General features: G+C 39.4%; 1 protein-coding gene across 1 annotated transcript in view; it reads right to left on the reverse strand.

Moving 5' to 3' along the window:
* Positions 1-12,769: 12,769 nt before the first annotated feature.
* Positions 12,770-18,544, reverse strand: part of LPCAT2 (lysophosphatidylcholine acyltransferase 2) — a 62,321-nt gene continuing 56,546 nt past the window's right edge. The window contains exons 13-14 of the mRNA XM_029213459.1: positions 16,586-16,721; positions 12,770-13,094 (exon numbers count right to left, since the gene is read on the reverse strand). Coding sequence (XP_029069292.1) covers positions 12,910-13,094; positions 16,586-16,721 — 321 coding nt within the window. The 3' untranslated portion in view covers positions 12,770-12,909. The remainder of the gene's footprint in view (positions 13,095-16,585; positions 16,722-18,544) is intronic.

Below are 18,544 nucleotides of genomic sequence, written 5' to 3' on the forward strand. Positions count from 1 at the left end.
CAACAAAAACGTGACTTTTAGTGCGTGGGACAGGAGAAATCTCTATTTCTCAAAAGCCAGTTATTGAGTTGGAGAGACTCCCATATTAATCTCCAGAGATGATGTTTTTTAACGCAGAAGCGTGAGCTCTATCTTTAGTGCTGTGAACTTCTTTTCTATTAATTTAGGAGAGAACACGAAGCGGCTCCTGCACATCTCAATCTTCCCTGTTGCACTTGGTACAGGCACCGTTCTTTGGGCCTCCGCTTTCCCTTCTGTACGACGCATGCAGTGTTTCCCAACGTCTAGTCTACTTCTGTTCTGATGTTCTGCGTCCTTACTGAGGGGGAGTGATGAAATGGACTGATCAACACTATAACTGGACGTGAAGGAGATCACTTGCGTAAATGGTGAGCGCCTGGTCTTGTTGGGTCCTGGGGTGGGTGTGAGGGCTGCTATTGACCGGGAAGGAATCCAGTGATAGGCGAAGGCCAGAGCAGGACGTCTGGCTGCCGTGAAGGACTCCCCTAGCAGGGTGTAATTAACTTTTCCTGACTTCTCCTGTTGCGTTGGTCACCAGGGGTCTCTGGAAAGCCTTCATTACTCTCCAAGTGTCGATTTTCTTTTTTCCATTTCTTATTTTTTCCTGTTACCTTCAGACTTGGAAATTATCTCAGTGACTCAGCCATTTGACTTCTTATTAATTCCAGGATTCCATGTCCTATCTGCCCATTTTCCTTCCTGTTTCTCAGAAGCCTGGCTTGTACTTTAGTTCTTCCCGGCAGCCACAAATTAAGGCACTGTAAGTGACTCCCTGCTACCTTCGCCTCGAAAGTATCGCGGTCCAGGGTCACTTTCCACTCCTCATAGTTCCTGTGCTGAGAGTTCTAAGTCCCATTTCTAGAGTGGAAAGAGAATTCTGAAGTTTCTGCATATCTTCTAAAACAAAACAAAATCAAATCCCAACCAAACAAAAAACAAGACCCCAAATAAAGCAGGTCAATTGAACTGTGACTAGTAAGATAAATCACAGAATTTCTAGGATGGATGGAACTCAAGAGTCTGTCCAAAGTGATGCTTCTCTCCACCATATAATCTCCAAACGGTGGGCACTGAACGTGTGCTTGGATGCCTCCCACGACGGAGTGCTCATTTCTTCCAAAGGCAAGCGACTCCACCTTTAGACCTCTGATTGCTAGGGAGTTGTTTCCCTATAACTTGCACCTGCTGGCCCTGGGTTTAACTCTTGGATCCTCACAAAAGAAGCTACTTCCCTCCAACTGTAACAACCGGCGGGTATTTGAGGACAGGGATAACTACTCCCTCTCCCTCCCTTTCACCACGCCCTCGCACCTTGGGTTTTCTCTTCTCTGGGCCAGGCATCCAGCCCCAATGCCTTTAAGTGTGTCTTAAGAGACTGATTCCAAATCATAGCTTCTGGAATTGCCTCTGGAATTCAGCAGCTGCTAGGGACATCAACGCTAATTGCTTAAGAGGCCACACGACACATTTCTTCCCCTCCCTGCCCTTGACTTTCTCAGGTTTCCTTGATCTGGTTTGTAATGATCGCATCCCAGTGAAATGCAAACGTTCACACTGTTTCACTGCGCCAGAGAGACCTGCCCATTCTCCGCACCAGAGAAGGCCATAACCCTTTGTGATCACTTAGGAAGGTGCCTAAGGGCCACTAAAGCAGCTGTGGCCACGCACAGCCAGATGTCAGGGTGGATGGTGGAAGGAGTTAACCTCTGTTACAGAGCATCACCAACCAGTGCCTTTATGGGCCCACCTTGAGGTCCCAGTGTTTTACTTGGCCCACCCAGTGCTTTACAGATCAGGAAATTTCACATAAAAATCTAGGTCTCTGCAGAGAAAACAAACTTATTGTTATCAAAGGGGAAGGGATGTGGGGGGAGGGATAAATTGGAAGTATGGGATTGATAAGAGGCACACTACCATATATAAAATAGATATACAACAAAGATTTACTGTATAGCACAGGAACTATATTCAGCATCTTGTAATTCACTATAATGGAAAAGAATAGAAAAAAAATTCGGATAACTGAATCACTTTGCTGTACACCTGAAACTAACACAATATTGTAAATAAACTATACTTCAATTAAGAAAAAAATCTAGGTCTCTGGCTTCCCATAAAGCTTGGGGAGTTATGTCTGGCCACCCTGAGTTTTGGAGAGGGCAGGAGCTCTCCAGATCACTCCAGACCCCTTATTTCTTGACAGCCGTACTCACTTCCCTCTCTGCCGAGCCTCCGTGGCTTTTGAGTTTGCAACCACGGTCCTCGGCCCTTCCACTTCTTTGTCACCAGTGTTGCCCCCGCGATGTGGTGCTGCCTGGGAAAGAGTTATCGCTTTGCCTCTACACGGGGCTTTCCATGTGCACTGACCTCCCCAGCCATCGCTGGCCCTCTGTCTGAATTCCTACCTATGTCAGTGTTGCCAGGTGATTCCTGACCAGATCAGGTGCCTTTGGTCCATCCTCCTGGTCTCGCATTTGAACCTGATCAGATGTTCTGCTGAAATAGGCAGGAGGGATAGGGAAAGAACCATGGGTTACCGGGCTAATCTGAGTGTTAATTAACCAGTTGCCCTGAGAATGTGTGGTCACATGCTTCTCCGGTGGAGGCCTGGGAATCTGAAGGGCTGTTGCTGAATCTTGTTCAGCGCCATCTTTGGAAACAATACATTTACCAGAAAGGACTGTATGAATTTCCTAGGGCTGCTGTAACAAAGTACCACAAACTGGTGGCTTTAAACAACAGTTACCGTCTCATGATTCTGGAGGCTGGAAGTCTCAAATCAAGGTTTCTGCAGGGCCTTGCCCACTCTGAAGGCTCCAGGAAAGAATCCTTCCTTGCCTGAGGAAGTATGGGCCTTAGGTGTGGCTCAAGGGCTGCCATGTGAGGGATCAAAGCAAAGGAGGTCTCCATTCAAGGTCACAGTACCACTTCTACCCTTATGTGGACTTCATGAGCATCCTGAGCCCTCTCCCATCTCTTGTCACATCAGCTTTCTCCAAAGGCCCTGTGTGGTCGACAAAGCCATGATAATGATTTCCTTTTAGAGAGGCAGAAATTGAGCTCAGAGAGATGGAAGTGGCTTCTTGGTGGTGTGTGGGAATCAGAGTTGACCTACGAGTTAGAGGACTTGGAACACTAAGCCAGCTTGGTCCCCAGAACTGTGGGAACTCTGCCCCCAGAGCTGGATCCAGCAGTGACTTCGCCTCATGGCGTCTCAGCTTACTCATTTGTAAAGGAGGCCTAATGCTTCTTTTGAGACACTGCTAGTAGGACCCAAATAGGTAGCTTCATTTTGATAGTACCTTGAGAATCATTAAACCCCCCCCCCGACTTTCTGGACCCATCATTCAAATGATCTACTGATTCAAAGAATGAATGGAGACAAACTTAAGGTCTATGTGTGACTATTATGAGTGAGCTCAAGGCAGAAAACAAAATCATTCTCCAAAATTGTCCTCTGAGGGTCAGGACCCCATGATCTGGTTCCTTCACTTCTGAGCCATTTATGGTTTACATCTGAATGTTCCCACAACTGTTCTGCATTTGCCAACATTTAATGCAGGCATTGCAGGGTGATGATGGGGAAAGGGGCAGTTCTGGCAGATTTAAAAGCAGCTTACTAGCAGGTTGGGTTTCTGTTTACACACAATTTAAACAAACAGTCAAATTGTCACTGGGGAAAGTGACAGTGCTTCTCTCTCAGGATTTCTGTGTTTTGTTTCTTCACCAAGAAACTCTGAGGTTGAGAGTATTCAGTTACTTATTTGTCCAGAAATATCATGGCAGAGTTGAGGAGATAATGAGAGGCCTATAAATGTGGCAGAATTTGGATGAAGAGGAAATGTGCTATGTAAAGATGACACTGATATGGTATGGTAGGGTTGGGAGATTATTGAACAAATGTTGGATTCTACGGCAGGTTGAATCTATTGCCTGAGAAAACACCTTTGTTCAAATAAATTTCCTGTATCGGAAATCCGTTTTAGCCTCCTAAACTTTTCCCTGTTCATTTTATTTGACAAATCATTTGTTCTCCTCCACCCTGTGCATCTGAAAGGAAAGTAACCCTGAATGGAGTGAAAAGTGATTTCAGCAGGCCCCATCAATGCTGTTCATAAGGCCTGTGTTTACCTTTCAAAGGAAATTCCTTTTCCGTAACAATTGTGCCGAGCACAGAGATTTTGCTTCAATTATCTCAATTTAATTTGGAGCGCCTTCTAGTTTAAAACACTGACAAGCAGGTGACTGAATCTAAGAAACCTGGAAAAATTTGCAAGTTATATTATGAATGTCTTTCACTGAAGAAAACTCTGTGTGTGTGTAGAATAAATTTAGGGGAAACTGCAGGCTTTTCTACTATAGAGAAGTGGATTACAATCTAGCAATGCTATTCAAACAACCACTTTGGAAGGGATTCTTTCCTTCCCCCACCTCCAGTTCCCCAAATTATCACTCACTTGAACTTTCTCCATCGGACACATATGCTTCATCTTTCTATACGGCAAAAATGCATCCAACAACTTGTGAAGCTATCTACTGGGAAAATCAGTCTGGGTTAAAACTTACTAATGTTAAGAGTAAGAAAGTATATCATTAAGATTGTACAGACATCAAAAGGATAACACAGGAATATTAAGAACAAATTTATTGTAATAAATTCAACAACTTAAGTAAAATAAATAAATTCCTTGAAAAATGCAACTTATACTGACTCCACCAAATGCTAATGAGAATGTAGAGCCTTCAGGGTTCTTATCTATTGCTGATGGAATATAAACTGGTACAGCTACTTTGGGAAAAACGTCTTATAGTCTTATGCTTTTGGTGTCAAGTCTCAAAACTCTTTGCCTATCCATAGAGCCCAAAGATTTTCTCACACATTTTCCTCTGAAAGTTTTATAGTTTTGCATTTTACATTTAAATCTGTGATCATTTTGAGTTATTCTTTGTATAGGGTGTGACGTTTAGGTTAAAGTTCATGTGATACTCTGCAAGTAAATTAACTACCTGGCAGGACAAAACTCAAAACTCTGTTAAGGATGATAGCCAAATCTAGACACTCAATACAGTGGCATCTATAATGTACAGGATATAGTACAAAATTACTTTCATAAATAAACTGTACACATTTGTGTACAAAATAGTTTGTATAAAGACACGTGAAGAAGGAAAATATGACCCATTACCAGGAGAAGAATCAGCCAATATAGACTCAGGAATGACAGAGATGATGAAATAGGAAACAAGGACTTTAAAACTACTATTATAAGTATATTCCAAAAGGTTAAGAAATCTATGAACATAATGAGGGAAACAAATATGGATTTCTCATTAGCCAGATAGAAACTAAGAACCAAATGAAAATTCTAGAAGCAAAAGTTGCAGTATCTGAAATGAAACATCTGCTGTGCAGATTAGATGAAGAAGAATCAGTGAACCTGAAATAAGAGCAACAGAAATGACCAAAATTGAAGCACATTGAGAAAGACTGAAAAAAAATCCCACCGCTTGAGGTCCCACTCAGTGACCTGTGGGATAATCCAAGCAGTCTAACATATGTGTAATTGGAGGAGAGAAAAGAGAAATATGAGGGGCAGAAAAGTTATTTGAAAAATATAATAGCTGAAAAATTTTCCAATATGATGAACTCTAAACCTATAGATCCAAGAAGTTCAATAAACCCCTAGAGAATAGCATAAAGAAAATCACACCAAGGCAAATCACAATAAAATTTCTCAACAGTAATAAAGAAAAAAATGTTAAAAGTAGCCTGATGGTGAAAATACATTATATACAAGAGAGCTATGAAAAGAAATATTTCTAACTTTCATCAGAGACAATAAAAGGAAGAAGACAATGGGATCTTTAAAGTACTGAAAGGAAAAAAAAAGTTAACCTAGAATTCTGTATCCAGCAAAAATATTCTTCGAAAAGGAAGGCAAAATAAAGACACATTTAGACAAAAGAAAGCTGAGAGAATTTATTGTCAGGAGACTTGCACTACAGGAGTTGTTTAAGGACATTCTCCAGGCTTAAGAAAAATGATGGAAAGGTGGAATTAGAGTGCCAGGGACAGTAAATATGTAGATAAATAGACCTTTTTTTCTAAATTTTTAACTTGTCTATTCAGAGAAAAAATGATAAAACTGTCTTGTGGGATTTAAAACACATAGAAGATATATTACGATAGCACAAATGATGGGATGGAGTGAATTGGAAATATATTTGTAAGGTTCCTATGTTATAAGTGAAAAGTATACTATTATTTGAAAGTAAACTATATTAATTTAAAGATATCTATTGTAAGCTCTGGAGAAACCACTAAAAATAAATAAGTACAGCTAAGAAGGCAAAAGAAAATAAGATAATAAATGACCAAAAAATATTGATTAATCCAAAATAAATCAGGAAAGGAGGAAAAAAGATCAAAGAAGATCAAAGAAAGTCAGACAAGATATAAAAGCAAGACCCAAACAGAACCACAAAACACTCACTTAAGAGATGCATATTAAATATAAAGTAAAAAGATAGAAAAAGGTAAACATGCAAACACTAAGAAAGTTGGTGTGGTTGAAGTGGCTATGTTAACAGAACAAGTATTACTGGAATTAAAGAGGAATATTCATGATGGTAAAAAGGTTATTTTATCAAAACTATATAACAATTGAAAATGATTATAAACCAATGGCAAACTCCAGACAAACTGACAGTTGCTAAAACCACAATTACAGTTGGAGATTTCAACATCCCTCTTCAATAATTAATAGAACAAGTAGACAAAAAAACAGTAAGAATAAAGAGGACTTATACAACACTATCAAATAACTGGATCTAACTTATGTTTCTAAAACACTACACCCAACAACTGCAAAATACACATTCTTTTCTAGTACACATGGGATATTCACCAAGATATATCATAGGCTGGGCCATAAAATGAGTCTCAAAACATTTAAAAGAATTGAAAGTTTTAAAAAAGTTATCAGAGGAGGAGTTTTCTCCCAAGCTAGAACCCAGGCCAGGACAGAAAATTTCCTCAGAGTCTTCCTTTACCAGAAGATGAATTTTCGCAGTTCATTATTTTACTGAGGGTGTAGCCCTTCAAGTGTCTTTTTTTTTTTTTCCTCCCCTGAGATCTCAGTTCCAAATCCCCACATCATATAAAGGCCTTGTCTTTTGTTTCCCATAGCCACAAAATACAACCCTCTTTGTTACTAAGATTGATGAATGTCCCCAGGTCAACTATAACTTATGCCTTCACACAGTTCTGGGGTCCAGCTCCCTTTTCATTTTTGGCCTTTGAGCATTTCCCTTAGTATTGTGCATGCTCAGCTACACATTTCAAATATGTTGGTGATATTTTGTTCAACATTCTAGGGGTTTTGTGGCCAGAGGGTTCTCAGATTATCTAGTTTCCACGTTTCTGGAACCTGAAGCTTGTCATATAAGTTTTTACTTACTTTATGGGTTCAGGTTACCTTGGCCTAATCAAAAGTCCCTTCACTTAGAGCCAGGCAGCCTTGGGTTTGAATTCCAGCCCTGGTACTCACCAATTATGTAACTCTGAGCAAGTGACAAAACCTGTCTGAGCCTTATTTTCTATATTAGTTTTAGGGATCATAATCCCAGGTTTTCAAGTTTGTTGTAAAGATGATCTCTATTCTAAATACAATACAAGGCACAATAAGTGAAAGATAATGTTATCATTATTCATTCTTCAAATACTGAGTGTTCACTGTCAGGTACACCCTCTTAGTGCTATGAATAAAAGACAATAAATACACGAATAATACATTATATAAACATATTTTAATATATAAATATATATTTGTTATATATATATATAACAACAACAACAAACCCCCCAGAAGTTTAAGTGCACTACCAAAAAGGATAATGGGATTGAGACTGCCCATAGAGACAGAGTGAGCTTTTTGATTAGGTGATAGGAGATTCCCATTTGATGGTGTGACATTTGATTTAAAATCTGAATGAAGTCAAGAATAAAAAATGTAGATGAGAGGTGATGGTTGCACAACTCTGTGAATATGTTAAAAAAGCTGAATTGAGGGGCTTCCCTGGTGGCGCAGTGGTTGAGAGTCCGCCTGCCGATGTAGGGGACACGGGTTCGTGCCCCGGTCCGGGAAGATCCCACGTGCCGCGGAGCGGCTGGGCCCGTGAGCCATGGCCGCTGAGCCTGCGCGTCCGGAGCCTGTGCTCCGCAACGGGAGAGGCCACAACAGTGAGAGGCCCGCGTACCGCAAAAAAAAAAAAAAAAAAAAAAAGCTGAATCGTATACTTTACATGGGTGAATTGTATGGTGTGTGAATCATATCTTGATGAAGCTGTTTTTCTTTAAGACTGAAGGAAGAAGAGAAAACAAGGTGAAAATCTTTGGGAAAGAGCACTCCAGCTAGAGGGAACAGCAGTACAGAGACCATGAGGTTGGAAGGGACTTTCATCAGTTGGAGGAAAAGAAAGATTGGGTGGTGGGAGTTTAGTTAGGGAGGAGATTGGAGATGGTGGAGATCTAGACTATGGTAGGGGACAGACCAGGCAGGGCCTTGTAGGTCATGTTGAATACTTGAGATTTTATCCAAAGTGCAATGGGTAGCCCTTGAAAACATTTAACTGGAGAAATGATATCTGGTTTATGCTTTCAAACAATACTTGTGCTTTCTGTATGGCAAGAGGATATATAGGAGGGCAAAAATATAAGCAGGGAGACCAGCAAAGGGAATGCTTCACAATAGTTAGAACGAAGGTCCTAGATATTGCAATTCTGGCTTGGTCCTCGGTCCCTCAGACTCTCCTTTATTGATCATAAACTTTATTCTGAAAGCAGAGATGTGACAGAAAAGGCCACTGCAGCAGAGGGACCCATGAGAAGTAGAGAATTCATGCTCCACCACTACCCACAAAGGAAAAAGTTTACTGTAGTACCCTGGCATTCACCTCACCTTTGGTTTACAGTAACTTGTACTATTTCTACAGGAAGGTTTCAGGGTTTTCAGCTGATCTGTCCTGGGCCACAATGAAGAGGGTTAGGAGGGTTCACTTTTCTAGGCTGGGGTTGGCCAATCTTTTTCCCCATCTCAGCCACTGCTTGGAACCATTCTGAACTACCTCTGTCTCTCTTTAAGAACTAAGTCAAGGGCTTCCCTGGTGGCACAGTGGTTAAAAATCCACCTGCCAATGCAGGGGACACGGGTTTGATCCCCAGTCCAGGAAGATCCCACATGCCGCGGAACAACTGTGCGCCACAACTACCGAGCCTGCGCTCTAGAGCCCGTGAGCCACAACTACTGAGCCCCCATGCCACAACTACTGAGGCCCGTGTGCCTAGAGCCCATGCACCTCAACAAGAGGAGCCACCGCAATGAGACGCCTGCACATCGCAACGAAGAGTAGCCCCCAGTCGCCACAACTAGAGAAAGCCCGCGTGCAGTAACAAAGACCCAATGCAGCCAAAAGATAAATAAATAAAAAATAAAAAAATAAAAAAAGAACTAAGTCAAAATTTCCCACAAGTAGAAAAATACATGGGCAGATGCTCAATCTATAAAGTTTATAAATCAGGCAGCTTTGCTGCTTTATATAAATGATTAGAAGCATGGCCTTTGGAATCAGACAAAATTAGGTTTAATTGCAAGCTCCGCCACTTAATGAGTAACTTAGGGATAGTTCTAAATTTTGTTTAGTAAAACTAGGGACAACGATACCTATGCTTCATTGAGTGTTTAAATGTGTTGATGTCTGTAAATCACTTAGCACAATGCCTGATACATAGTAAGGATGCCAGATTGGTAGTATTATTATTATTACATATTGTAATAATTAGTAAGTCTGTTACTTTTACAAAGGGAAAAATACCTTCAAAAAGATGAAGTCTACTTACCTTTAAAAGACATGAACCTGTTAACTACTACATGAGGTTAAAACTATGGAATCAAAAATAATCATTTCAATTTTTTCCTGTAATAAAATTAATTTAAAATAAAGTTAATAATTATAAAATCTTTAGCCAAAAAATTTTTCATTTTGGAATTCAGTAAGTATAAATAAGCCCCTTAGCAAACTATTCATAATTATAAACTATTATGGAATATGGAGTTGATTATTTTTAATAGTCCCAAAATGAAAATCAAACTCACAATTTCAATATTTGAAGAATGATCACATATATTATGTTATAGCTATATACTATGTTATAGCTATATACTATGTTATACTCTGAAGGAGTATTAGGTATACTTTTAAAAATTTACATTTCCAGGTAATTTTAATGATACTGGAAAATGTTATATTGCAAGTGAAAAAGCAGTATATAAATACCATCTACATTGTTTATGATATGTATACGTGATATGTATGTTGGATATATGTCAAGAACTTTGTGAGGGCCTTCACCTCTATCAACTCACAGCATGGCATCGATGGAATACTCTGGTATAACAATTTACCAAAAATGGAAAAGTCCATTCAAGTGAACAGAAAAGAAAAAAGAATTATAAATATGTATGCTTTCCTAGGGGATGGTTTCTTACTAGTGTCTTTTAATCCTCTTTAGTGATTCCTTTATAAGAATTCCACAAGGACCTTTGTGGTCGAGAGCCCACTTGTTCCAATACAGTCAATGGTGTATCAATTAACTGCCATCAACTAACCACCTTGCATCTGTAACAGTCTGAAAGGGAGAGCTCCTGAGTCTGGGAGTCAGATATCTGTACTGCTGTGCCTCATGCAGACAGCAGACCATGTGCCTTCTAAAAGGGGCTCTTTTAAATATCCATTAGAGGTAGCACTACTAGCGCTCACACTCAGCCTTCCAACACTCTAAAAGCATTGGCAAAGGAGAATTAAATATGCATAATGCAAGCAACTTGTTCTATAAGCATTCAGTATGTCGTTATCCTTCAATAGAACTGTTCTGATGGAAATTTTTATGGTCTTTATAGGTCTTAGGATCTAGTATTTCTCATTTCAAAGAGTAACCTCGCTTTTTCAAACTATTATATAAAACCACAGTGCATTTAACTGATTTAAATTTAATTTCTTACTTTAAATTCTAAGAGGAGAAAAAACTCTTTGAAGGAAATCTTTGTTTAGATGGCATAAAAGTAGAGGCCTCGTTGGTAGTAGTACTGACAGTCATGACTTGTGTTATTACATACACCCTACCAGTCAAAAGGCAGCTTCTTTAGGAATAATAACTATTGCTGCTTTGGCTAAAATTTGAGTCTTTCATTAGAGTAAAATTATGTCTGACATTTCATAAGGCTTAAATGCAAACAAAAATGATTAATCACATTCATAAATATGCAAACTTACGTTCAAACCATGATATTAAAAAGGTATATTACATTTGAGACAAAATGGCAAAACCAGAATTTTTAATTGCCAAGAATTTTATGTAGCAAGTTTGTTCAGTAACATAATAAAATAGGAATATTACATTGGCAGAAGTGGAATTAAAGAACATAAAATATTACTTTAAAACAGGAAAACAATGGGATCACTTTCAAGAGCCTCACAGAAAGCTTGTGATTTAAAATGCTACCTTTTCATGATTAATGGGATTAATATGTGGGTTTTCTGTGATAAAAATCATGGTACCTGAGTAATAACATACATTCAATTGCATATGACAACCAATATTATAAAGATGTACTTTCCTAATTACTTAAGAAATTGTTTTCAGCTTATTCAATGCTCTGTCTAAATAACTTAAGATATGTAAAAAGCAAACAATCATACTGTTTCATCCTTCATACTTAAGGATGAAACTTTTTAGTAAGCATGCGTGACATATAATAAAATGGCACTTGAGGGAAATTATTGCTTAACCTAAAGGAAAAAAATATCACCGTTAAATTCTTGCCTGGGGGTTAAATTGTGGTCTTGCATTAATAAAGTAGGTTTTTGGATTCCTTAGCTTTTGGTGATAATTTGGAACCTTTCGTATTTTCCCTGTAGATATTTCAGGCAAGCTCTAAAATTTGAGAGGACACAATAAAATAAAACTCCCACTTAGATGATAAAATATATTAATTCTAATAATATATAAATAAAGTAAATCTGATTCATTTACTGGGCAAGGGCTACATTCTAAACTACCCAACTCAAATTAAACTAAACTCTGTGGCAAACAATTTTTCTCGTTAGGCAATTAATGTTACCTTCGATAAGGCAATTCCCACATAGCCTTTGGCCATAGCTGTTGTCTTTAAAACAAAGTTCTAAATCTGTAGATCATGCAAAAGGTTATGATCTCCTTAGCAGGTGGTTAAGGAAATCTACAATAGGGATGCATGGTCAAGAGAATATGAGTTTTTAAGAAGTCTCATCTAATTAGCGGAGCTCTCCCTTCCAATCCCCCCATGTTTAGTGATCCAAGAAACTGAAATGCAAATGGAAAAAATGAATCTGTGAAGTTAAAGGTATAAAATTCTGCAACGTTCCTCAGACTCTTCATTCTTATTTCTAGAATGGGAAGGGATTAAAGCTAACCTTATTTCTTTAGAGGAAAGTAAATGAAAAATTATTTATACTTTTAAAAACTTTTTGCAGCGTTGATTAATGCTCATCAGTAAATAAGGGAGACCATTTCATTCATTTGGATATGCAAATTAACCTGGAAAATCCATAAAAACATCTTTATCGCCAATAAGCCCATCAGTATAGCAAAATATAATGTAAAAGAAAATGAATATTACTTGATAAACACATGTGAATAGAAGCATTTCAATAAGAAAATCTATCATTTTTTTATAAAAAAGCTTTCTATTTGAAACATCATTACTCAATCACAAATAAAATACTATCAGTAAATGCCTTTGAAATTTCAAGTAAAAGCCACCGCGTTTTCCTTATTAGGAATGTTTGCTTTCAGTTGTCCTTTTTGTCTGAGGTACTCTCTTCATGACTTTCAGGGCTGACTTTATTACTTACGACTGAGGGAGTTGCTTGGACTTCTTTTGGTAATGAAAACACATGGCACGTCTGGAGGTCTAAGTAGGTTGTAAATATCTTAGCATATTCTGGATGCTTTAGGGCAAAACTTTTAAATTCCTCTAAAAGAGGAGAAAAAACAAAATCCAATAAATTGAGGTGAATCTTCTTTTGGCATGATGCAGATTAACATATGATCTTAATAATACAATGATCGTAAAAGTCTATTACTCAACCCCTATAAATTATACAACCACTTTGGGAGATAGTTTTTTCCATTATCTAGTCAAGTTGAAGATATGCATACTTTATTCCAGGGTATATAAGCGAGAGAATTTGTGCGCATTGTGCTCTGGGAGACATGTATGAGAATGTTCATAGCAACATTATTCATAATAGGTAAAAAATGGAAACAATTCACATGTTTGTCAACAGTTGGAATGGCTAAGTAAATCATGGCATATTTGTGGAACAAAGTGCTACACAGCAATGAAGATGAATGAATAGCTGTGTTGTAACAATGTGGATGAATCTTAAAACCATAATGTTGAATGAAAAAAGCCAGATGCAAAGGAACACATATTGTATGAGACCATTATGTAAAGTTCAAAAACTTAGGCAAAACTAAAATATATTTAAAGATGTGTACTTTTGTGGTGAAATGCTAAAACAAAGCAGGCAAAGATTCCTTTTTAAGTCAGGTCAGCAGTTCCCTCCTTTAAGACAGAGGAAGGGGTTCTATTTGGGAATAGGCACATGGAGGCTTCTAGAGTTATTGAAAAGCTCTATTCCTTGACCTGAGTGGTAGTTACACAAGGGTTCATTTGTAAAACTTTGTTGTGCTCTATGTTTATGTAATTTTATTTTTTTTTGTAATAGAAAATGTTAACAAAATTTATTACCCAGGACTCTCTATCACTGGCTTTTAAAACTATTTTAACCTTTAACTCTGGTAAAGAAATAAACCATCTTGAAAAGCTGAGCCCTGACTTATGATCAGTAAGGGCAAGTAGGGTGTACAATATTCACTAATCATATCACAAGACCCCTGAGTAGTAGGCCTCCTTTTATCTCAGGTGTTTGAGATTTAGGAAGTGAGGTAGAGTATAGAAGGCTTACAAAATTAACCATCAGAATTTGAACCCCAAGCCTCCGGTAACCTGGAGTTTCTGAAATATGATGCTACCCTCAAGTTTGACATTTCTCTCTCCTCTTCTGTTTGGATGGAGAAAACTTTATTGAGCTTATATAGCAAAGTGATCCTGGTCTTTGAATCAGCTTGCTATTTGACTCTATAATAAAAGGTTTTTAACCCAATATCCTATTTCTATCCATTCACTAAAAAAAAAAATCCTCCGATAGCCAAATGTCTACTTCATGGCATATTAGACTATCTAGCAACTCTTGAAGATAAAAACAGGTCTTAGTGATGAGGAAGTCACCAGATAGAGCCCAGATCATTCTTTGCAATTACAACATTATTTTGCATTGACAGAGCACTTTATATTTCCAAATCAGGCAAGCTATTAATTGTTCTTTCTTAACATCCAAAATAAAGATTTATCTGAATGAGTCTATTTCAATGACAGAGATACACAGGACATAAGTGACTTCTAAGATACGTGGGCAGGAGTGTTGATCTACTGAAACCACGAGCTTTAATTTTAAGACTTGTGCTCTGGTCAAAAGATCAAGGCTCTCTGTCCTCTTTGGGGATGCTAGTGGCATTAAAGAGTAACTCATTTCTAGAAGTGCTGAGAACTGGCAATAAGTAGAATTTGGGCATTAATTTGGCTAAAGGAAAACCAAGAATGAAAACAATTTAAACTATCACATTTAAATAATGTAAATGGATACATTCATGATACATTTCTATACCTATTCTTTCATAAAATCATACTTAAATACCTCAAACATTCCTGCAAAAAAAAGTGGGCTTGCATAATATTGGGGAAAGGGAGATATTCTGTGTATTCTAAAAAGAAAAAGGTTGAACTCCAAAAAACAGAGTAGATTTCCCTAAAAACATATTAAAACTGACAGGTAAAAATATGACTACCTACAAATAATTCTTAGTATTAGCTTCCATTGAAATAGCTATTCCAAATAGTTTTTCAAAATTTGTAGTTTGGAGTAATACAGAGTATTAACTATGCAATGAAAATGGTCAGAGAATTAGTACACATGGGGTTTATGACTCTTAAGTTTTTTTATTTATTGATTTAATTTTTGCGGTATGCGGGCCTCTCACTGTTGTGGCCTCTCCCGTTGCGGAGCACAGGCTCCGGATGCGCAGGCTCAGCGGCCATGGCTCACGGGCCCAGCTGCTCCACGGCATGTGGGATCTTCCCGGACCGGGGCACGAACCCGTGACCCCTGCATCAGCAGGCGGACTCTCAACCACTGCACCACCAGGGAAGCCCACACTCTTAAGTTTTATATAAGTATCTACTTGCCATTTTATCCTTTTTTTTAAAAAAATGAACTTAATAGATAAGTGCACTTAATTACCTAAAATAGAATAAGGACAGCCAAAATGACAGTAATTAAAAACAGAAGAGTAGGGCTTCCTTGGTGGCACAGTGGTTGAGAGTCCGCCTGCCGATGAGGGGGACACTGGTTCGTGCCCCGGTCTGGGAGGATCCCATATGGGACCCGTGAGCCATGGCCGCTGAGCCTGCGCATCCGGAGCCTGTGCTCCGCAACGGGAGAGGCCACAACAGTGAGAGGCCCGCGTACCGCAGAAAACAAAACGAAACAAAACAAAAAACAGAAGAGTAAGAGAAGTCTATGAACTAATTCCCCCATCCCATGAAAGTTATCAGGTTGAAACTCTTTGAACACCAGAAGGAAAAAGGCATTCAAGAGGAATCCCCCTCTGGCCCATGAGAGAAGACTGGGGAAGATAAGCCACGCTGACATCTACGACCATATCAAAGCTAAGGCAGAGGCCTCTCCACTGAGGTGTGTTTCCCAAGGACACTGTGAAACTGATGAACCATCCCTTCAGCCCTTAGGGGACTTGTCTTCATGTGTGGACTCGAGCCATCAGGAGAAAGGCTGGTCACTGGTGGACGGACCTGCCACTTGGCCACAAGGTCTTCCTCCAAGATAGTCCCTACCTCACAGGGGTGCCATCAACATGATGTGAGATAATGAACGTGAAAGCTCATCTAAGCCACTAACAGGAAACATTAATAGATGGTTTAGCTACTGTTATTACTGTGGGTCCCTCAGTCCATATCCCTCTACTGTGGCTACAACTCTGACATTCTCTAGTAGATGATCTTAGGTAAGTCACCTAAATTCTTTGCATCTCAGTAACATAAGAATAATGAAGAGTACTGATTGAATAGGCTTGCTATAAAGAATAAATGAATTAATATATATAAAATGTGTGAAGAGTGCTTAGCATACGGTAAGTCCTCAATAATTAGCTTCTACCATTACACCACTACTACTATTATTACTATCATCATCATTGTTACTATTGCTTCTATTGTTAACATATTAGTGAGGGGAAACAACACTCTTGTATGAGGGTCAGTCATAGTCTGGATGTACACTGTATACTGTACAGTACACCGAATCAGGAGCCAAACTGCCTACTCACCATATGAAACAGAATCCCCCTGGGCTATTTCCTTGAAGAGACCAGAAACATCAAGGTCAGGCACTCCAAGGGAAGCCTGCAGAATGGTGGCGAACTCTTCCTCTGTTATGAAGCCATCCTCGTCAACGTCAAAGAGCTGAAGGAAAAAGAAAATAAAGCCTAAGAATGAGCTCCTCCAGAGCAATGGTGGTATGTAATAATCTTAAAAAATAAACTGTTTAGTAATTCAGACATTCATTGTGTGGGGGGCTAGGGATATATGTCCATAAGTATGGTATCTGCTGCCTTCACAATACTTATAGTTTAGTGGTAGAAAGAGATAGGATTAAAATAGGGGCTACAGGGACTTCCCTGGTGGTCCAGTGGTAAAGAATCTGCCTTATAATTCAGGGGTGCAGGTTCGATCCCTGGTGAGGGAACTGGGATTCCACATGCCGCGGGGCAACTAGGCCCGCACGCCACAACTACTGAGCTCTCGCGCCTTAACTAGAGAGACCCCGTGCCACAAACTACAGAACCCACGCTCCCTGGAGCCTGTGTGCCACAACTAGAGAGAAGCCTGTGCGCTGCAACAAAAGATCTTGTGTGCCGCAGCCAAAAATAAATAAAATAATAAATAAATCTTTAAAGAAAAATATGGGCTACGACTATAGTAAGTACAAAAGCACATGGAAAAAACAGGGGATATAACCATAGTAAGTACAAAAGCACATGGGAGTCCTGTGTAAACAAGATGAATCCTACCTGGAGAGGTCAGGGAATGCTTTATGACATTTGAGTTGGGTCTTAAAACATGAAGAGATATTCCCAGAACATACAAGTACTGGCAGGCAATTGCCTGGGGCTCAAGTCAGGAGAGAGAAAGACAAGCAAGGATCAGATCATGACGGCCATATAAGGCCTCATCTACCCCTGCAGGATTATGATGGGAAGGGCTGTGGGGTGATTGCTTGTGAACTGAGGGAGCTCTGAGGCAAAGTGTGGAGGATGGAGAGAGGGCAGAAAGTTGAAAAGACTAGAGGCATGAACAATTAAGAGTCTGGGGTGGAGAAGCAGGAAGGGCAGGAAGAGACAGAATTTATAAGGAAGCAAAGACAGGACTTACATATCAGTTAGAGGTCTGTAGTGATGGAAAAGAAGGAGCTAAAGACGGCTGAGGGATTCTAGCTTGGGCAAATGGGTGAAGGAGGGTTATGTTACCAAGAGTGGGAAAACAGGTTCCCAATGAGATCAAGGGTTAGACCTGGAGAGCTTAAATTTGAGTCAGAAGTGCCAGGAGGAAGTTAAGATTGAGCACATCAGCTCAGGAGAGTGATGAGGCTTCAGATATGAATTCAGGTAAAGATTGAAACTACAAGTGTGTTTGAGCTTCTCTGTGGAAAGTGCACAAAGTAAGACAGAGCCCTGGGAACAGCAAGAGTTGAGGTGTGTGCAGGGAAGAGGAACCGGCCAGAAAAACTCAGAAGCAGCAGCCAGAGAGATGGAGAAGCAGAAAGAAAGAGCATGCATCTTGGAAGCTAGGGAAGGTTTTCAGGAAAGAGGAAGAAACTCTGAGTGTGGTAATGGCCAACAGAGTAAAATGGCATAGGAAGGCCAAGCAAGAAGCAAGAAGGTTTGCTGGATTTGGCAATTAGGAGATCCTGGCGACAGATGGTAACGGGAATCAAGCAATGAATAGAGAGGTGAGGCGTGGAGGCAACAGGCATGGCTCTTCTTTTAAGAAATTATAGAATAAAGCACAGGAGATAAATGGGGGTAATAACCACGTACAAAAGGAGGCTGCCTTCAGGAAGGGAGAGACAATATGTTTATAGGCAGAGGGGAAAGGGTGGGATAGTCTGAAAGTCAAGCAGCAATGCAGGGGTAACTGATAGATAATTAATATGCCATATTCATAATCCTCTCCAGGGTATTAACAGTTTTTCATGATATCAACACTGACTCTTTGCAGGCACTGAT

This window comes from Monodon monoceros, unplaced genomic scaffold, assembly GCF_005190385.1.
Source record: "Monodon monoceros isolate NGI ecotype Baffin Bay Population unplaced genomic scaffold, NGI_Narwhal_1 Super_Scaffold_10, whole genome shotgun sequence".
NCBI classification, from domain to species: domain Eukaryota; kingdom Metazoa; phylum Chordata; class Mammalia; order Artiodactyla; family Monodontidae; genus Monodon; species Monodon monoceros.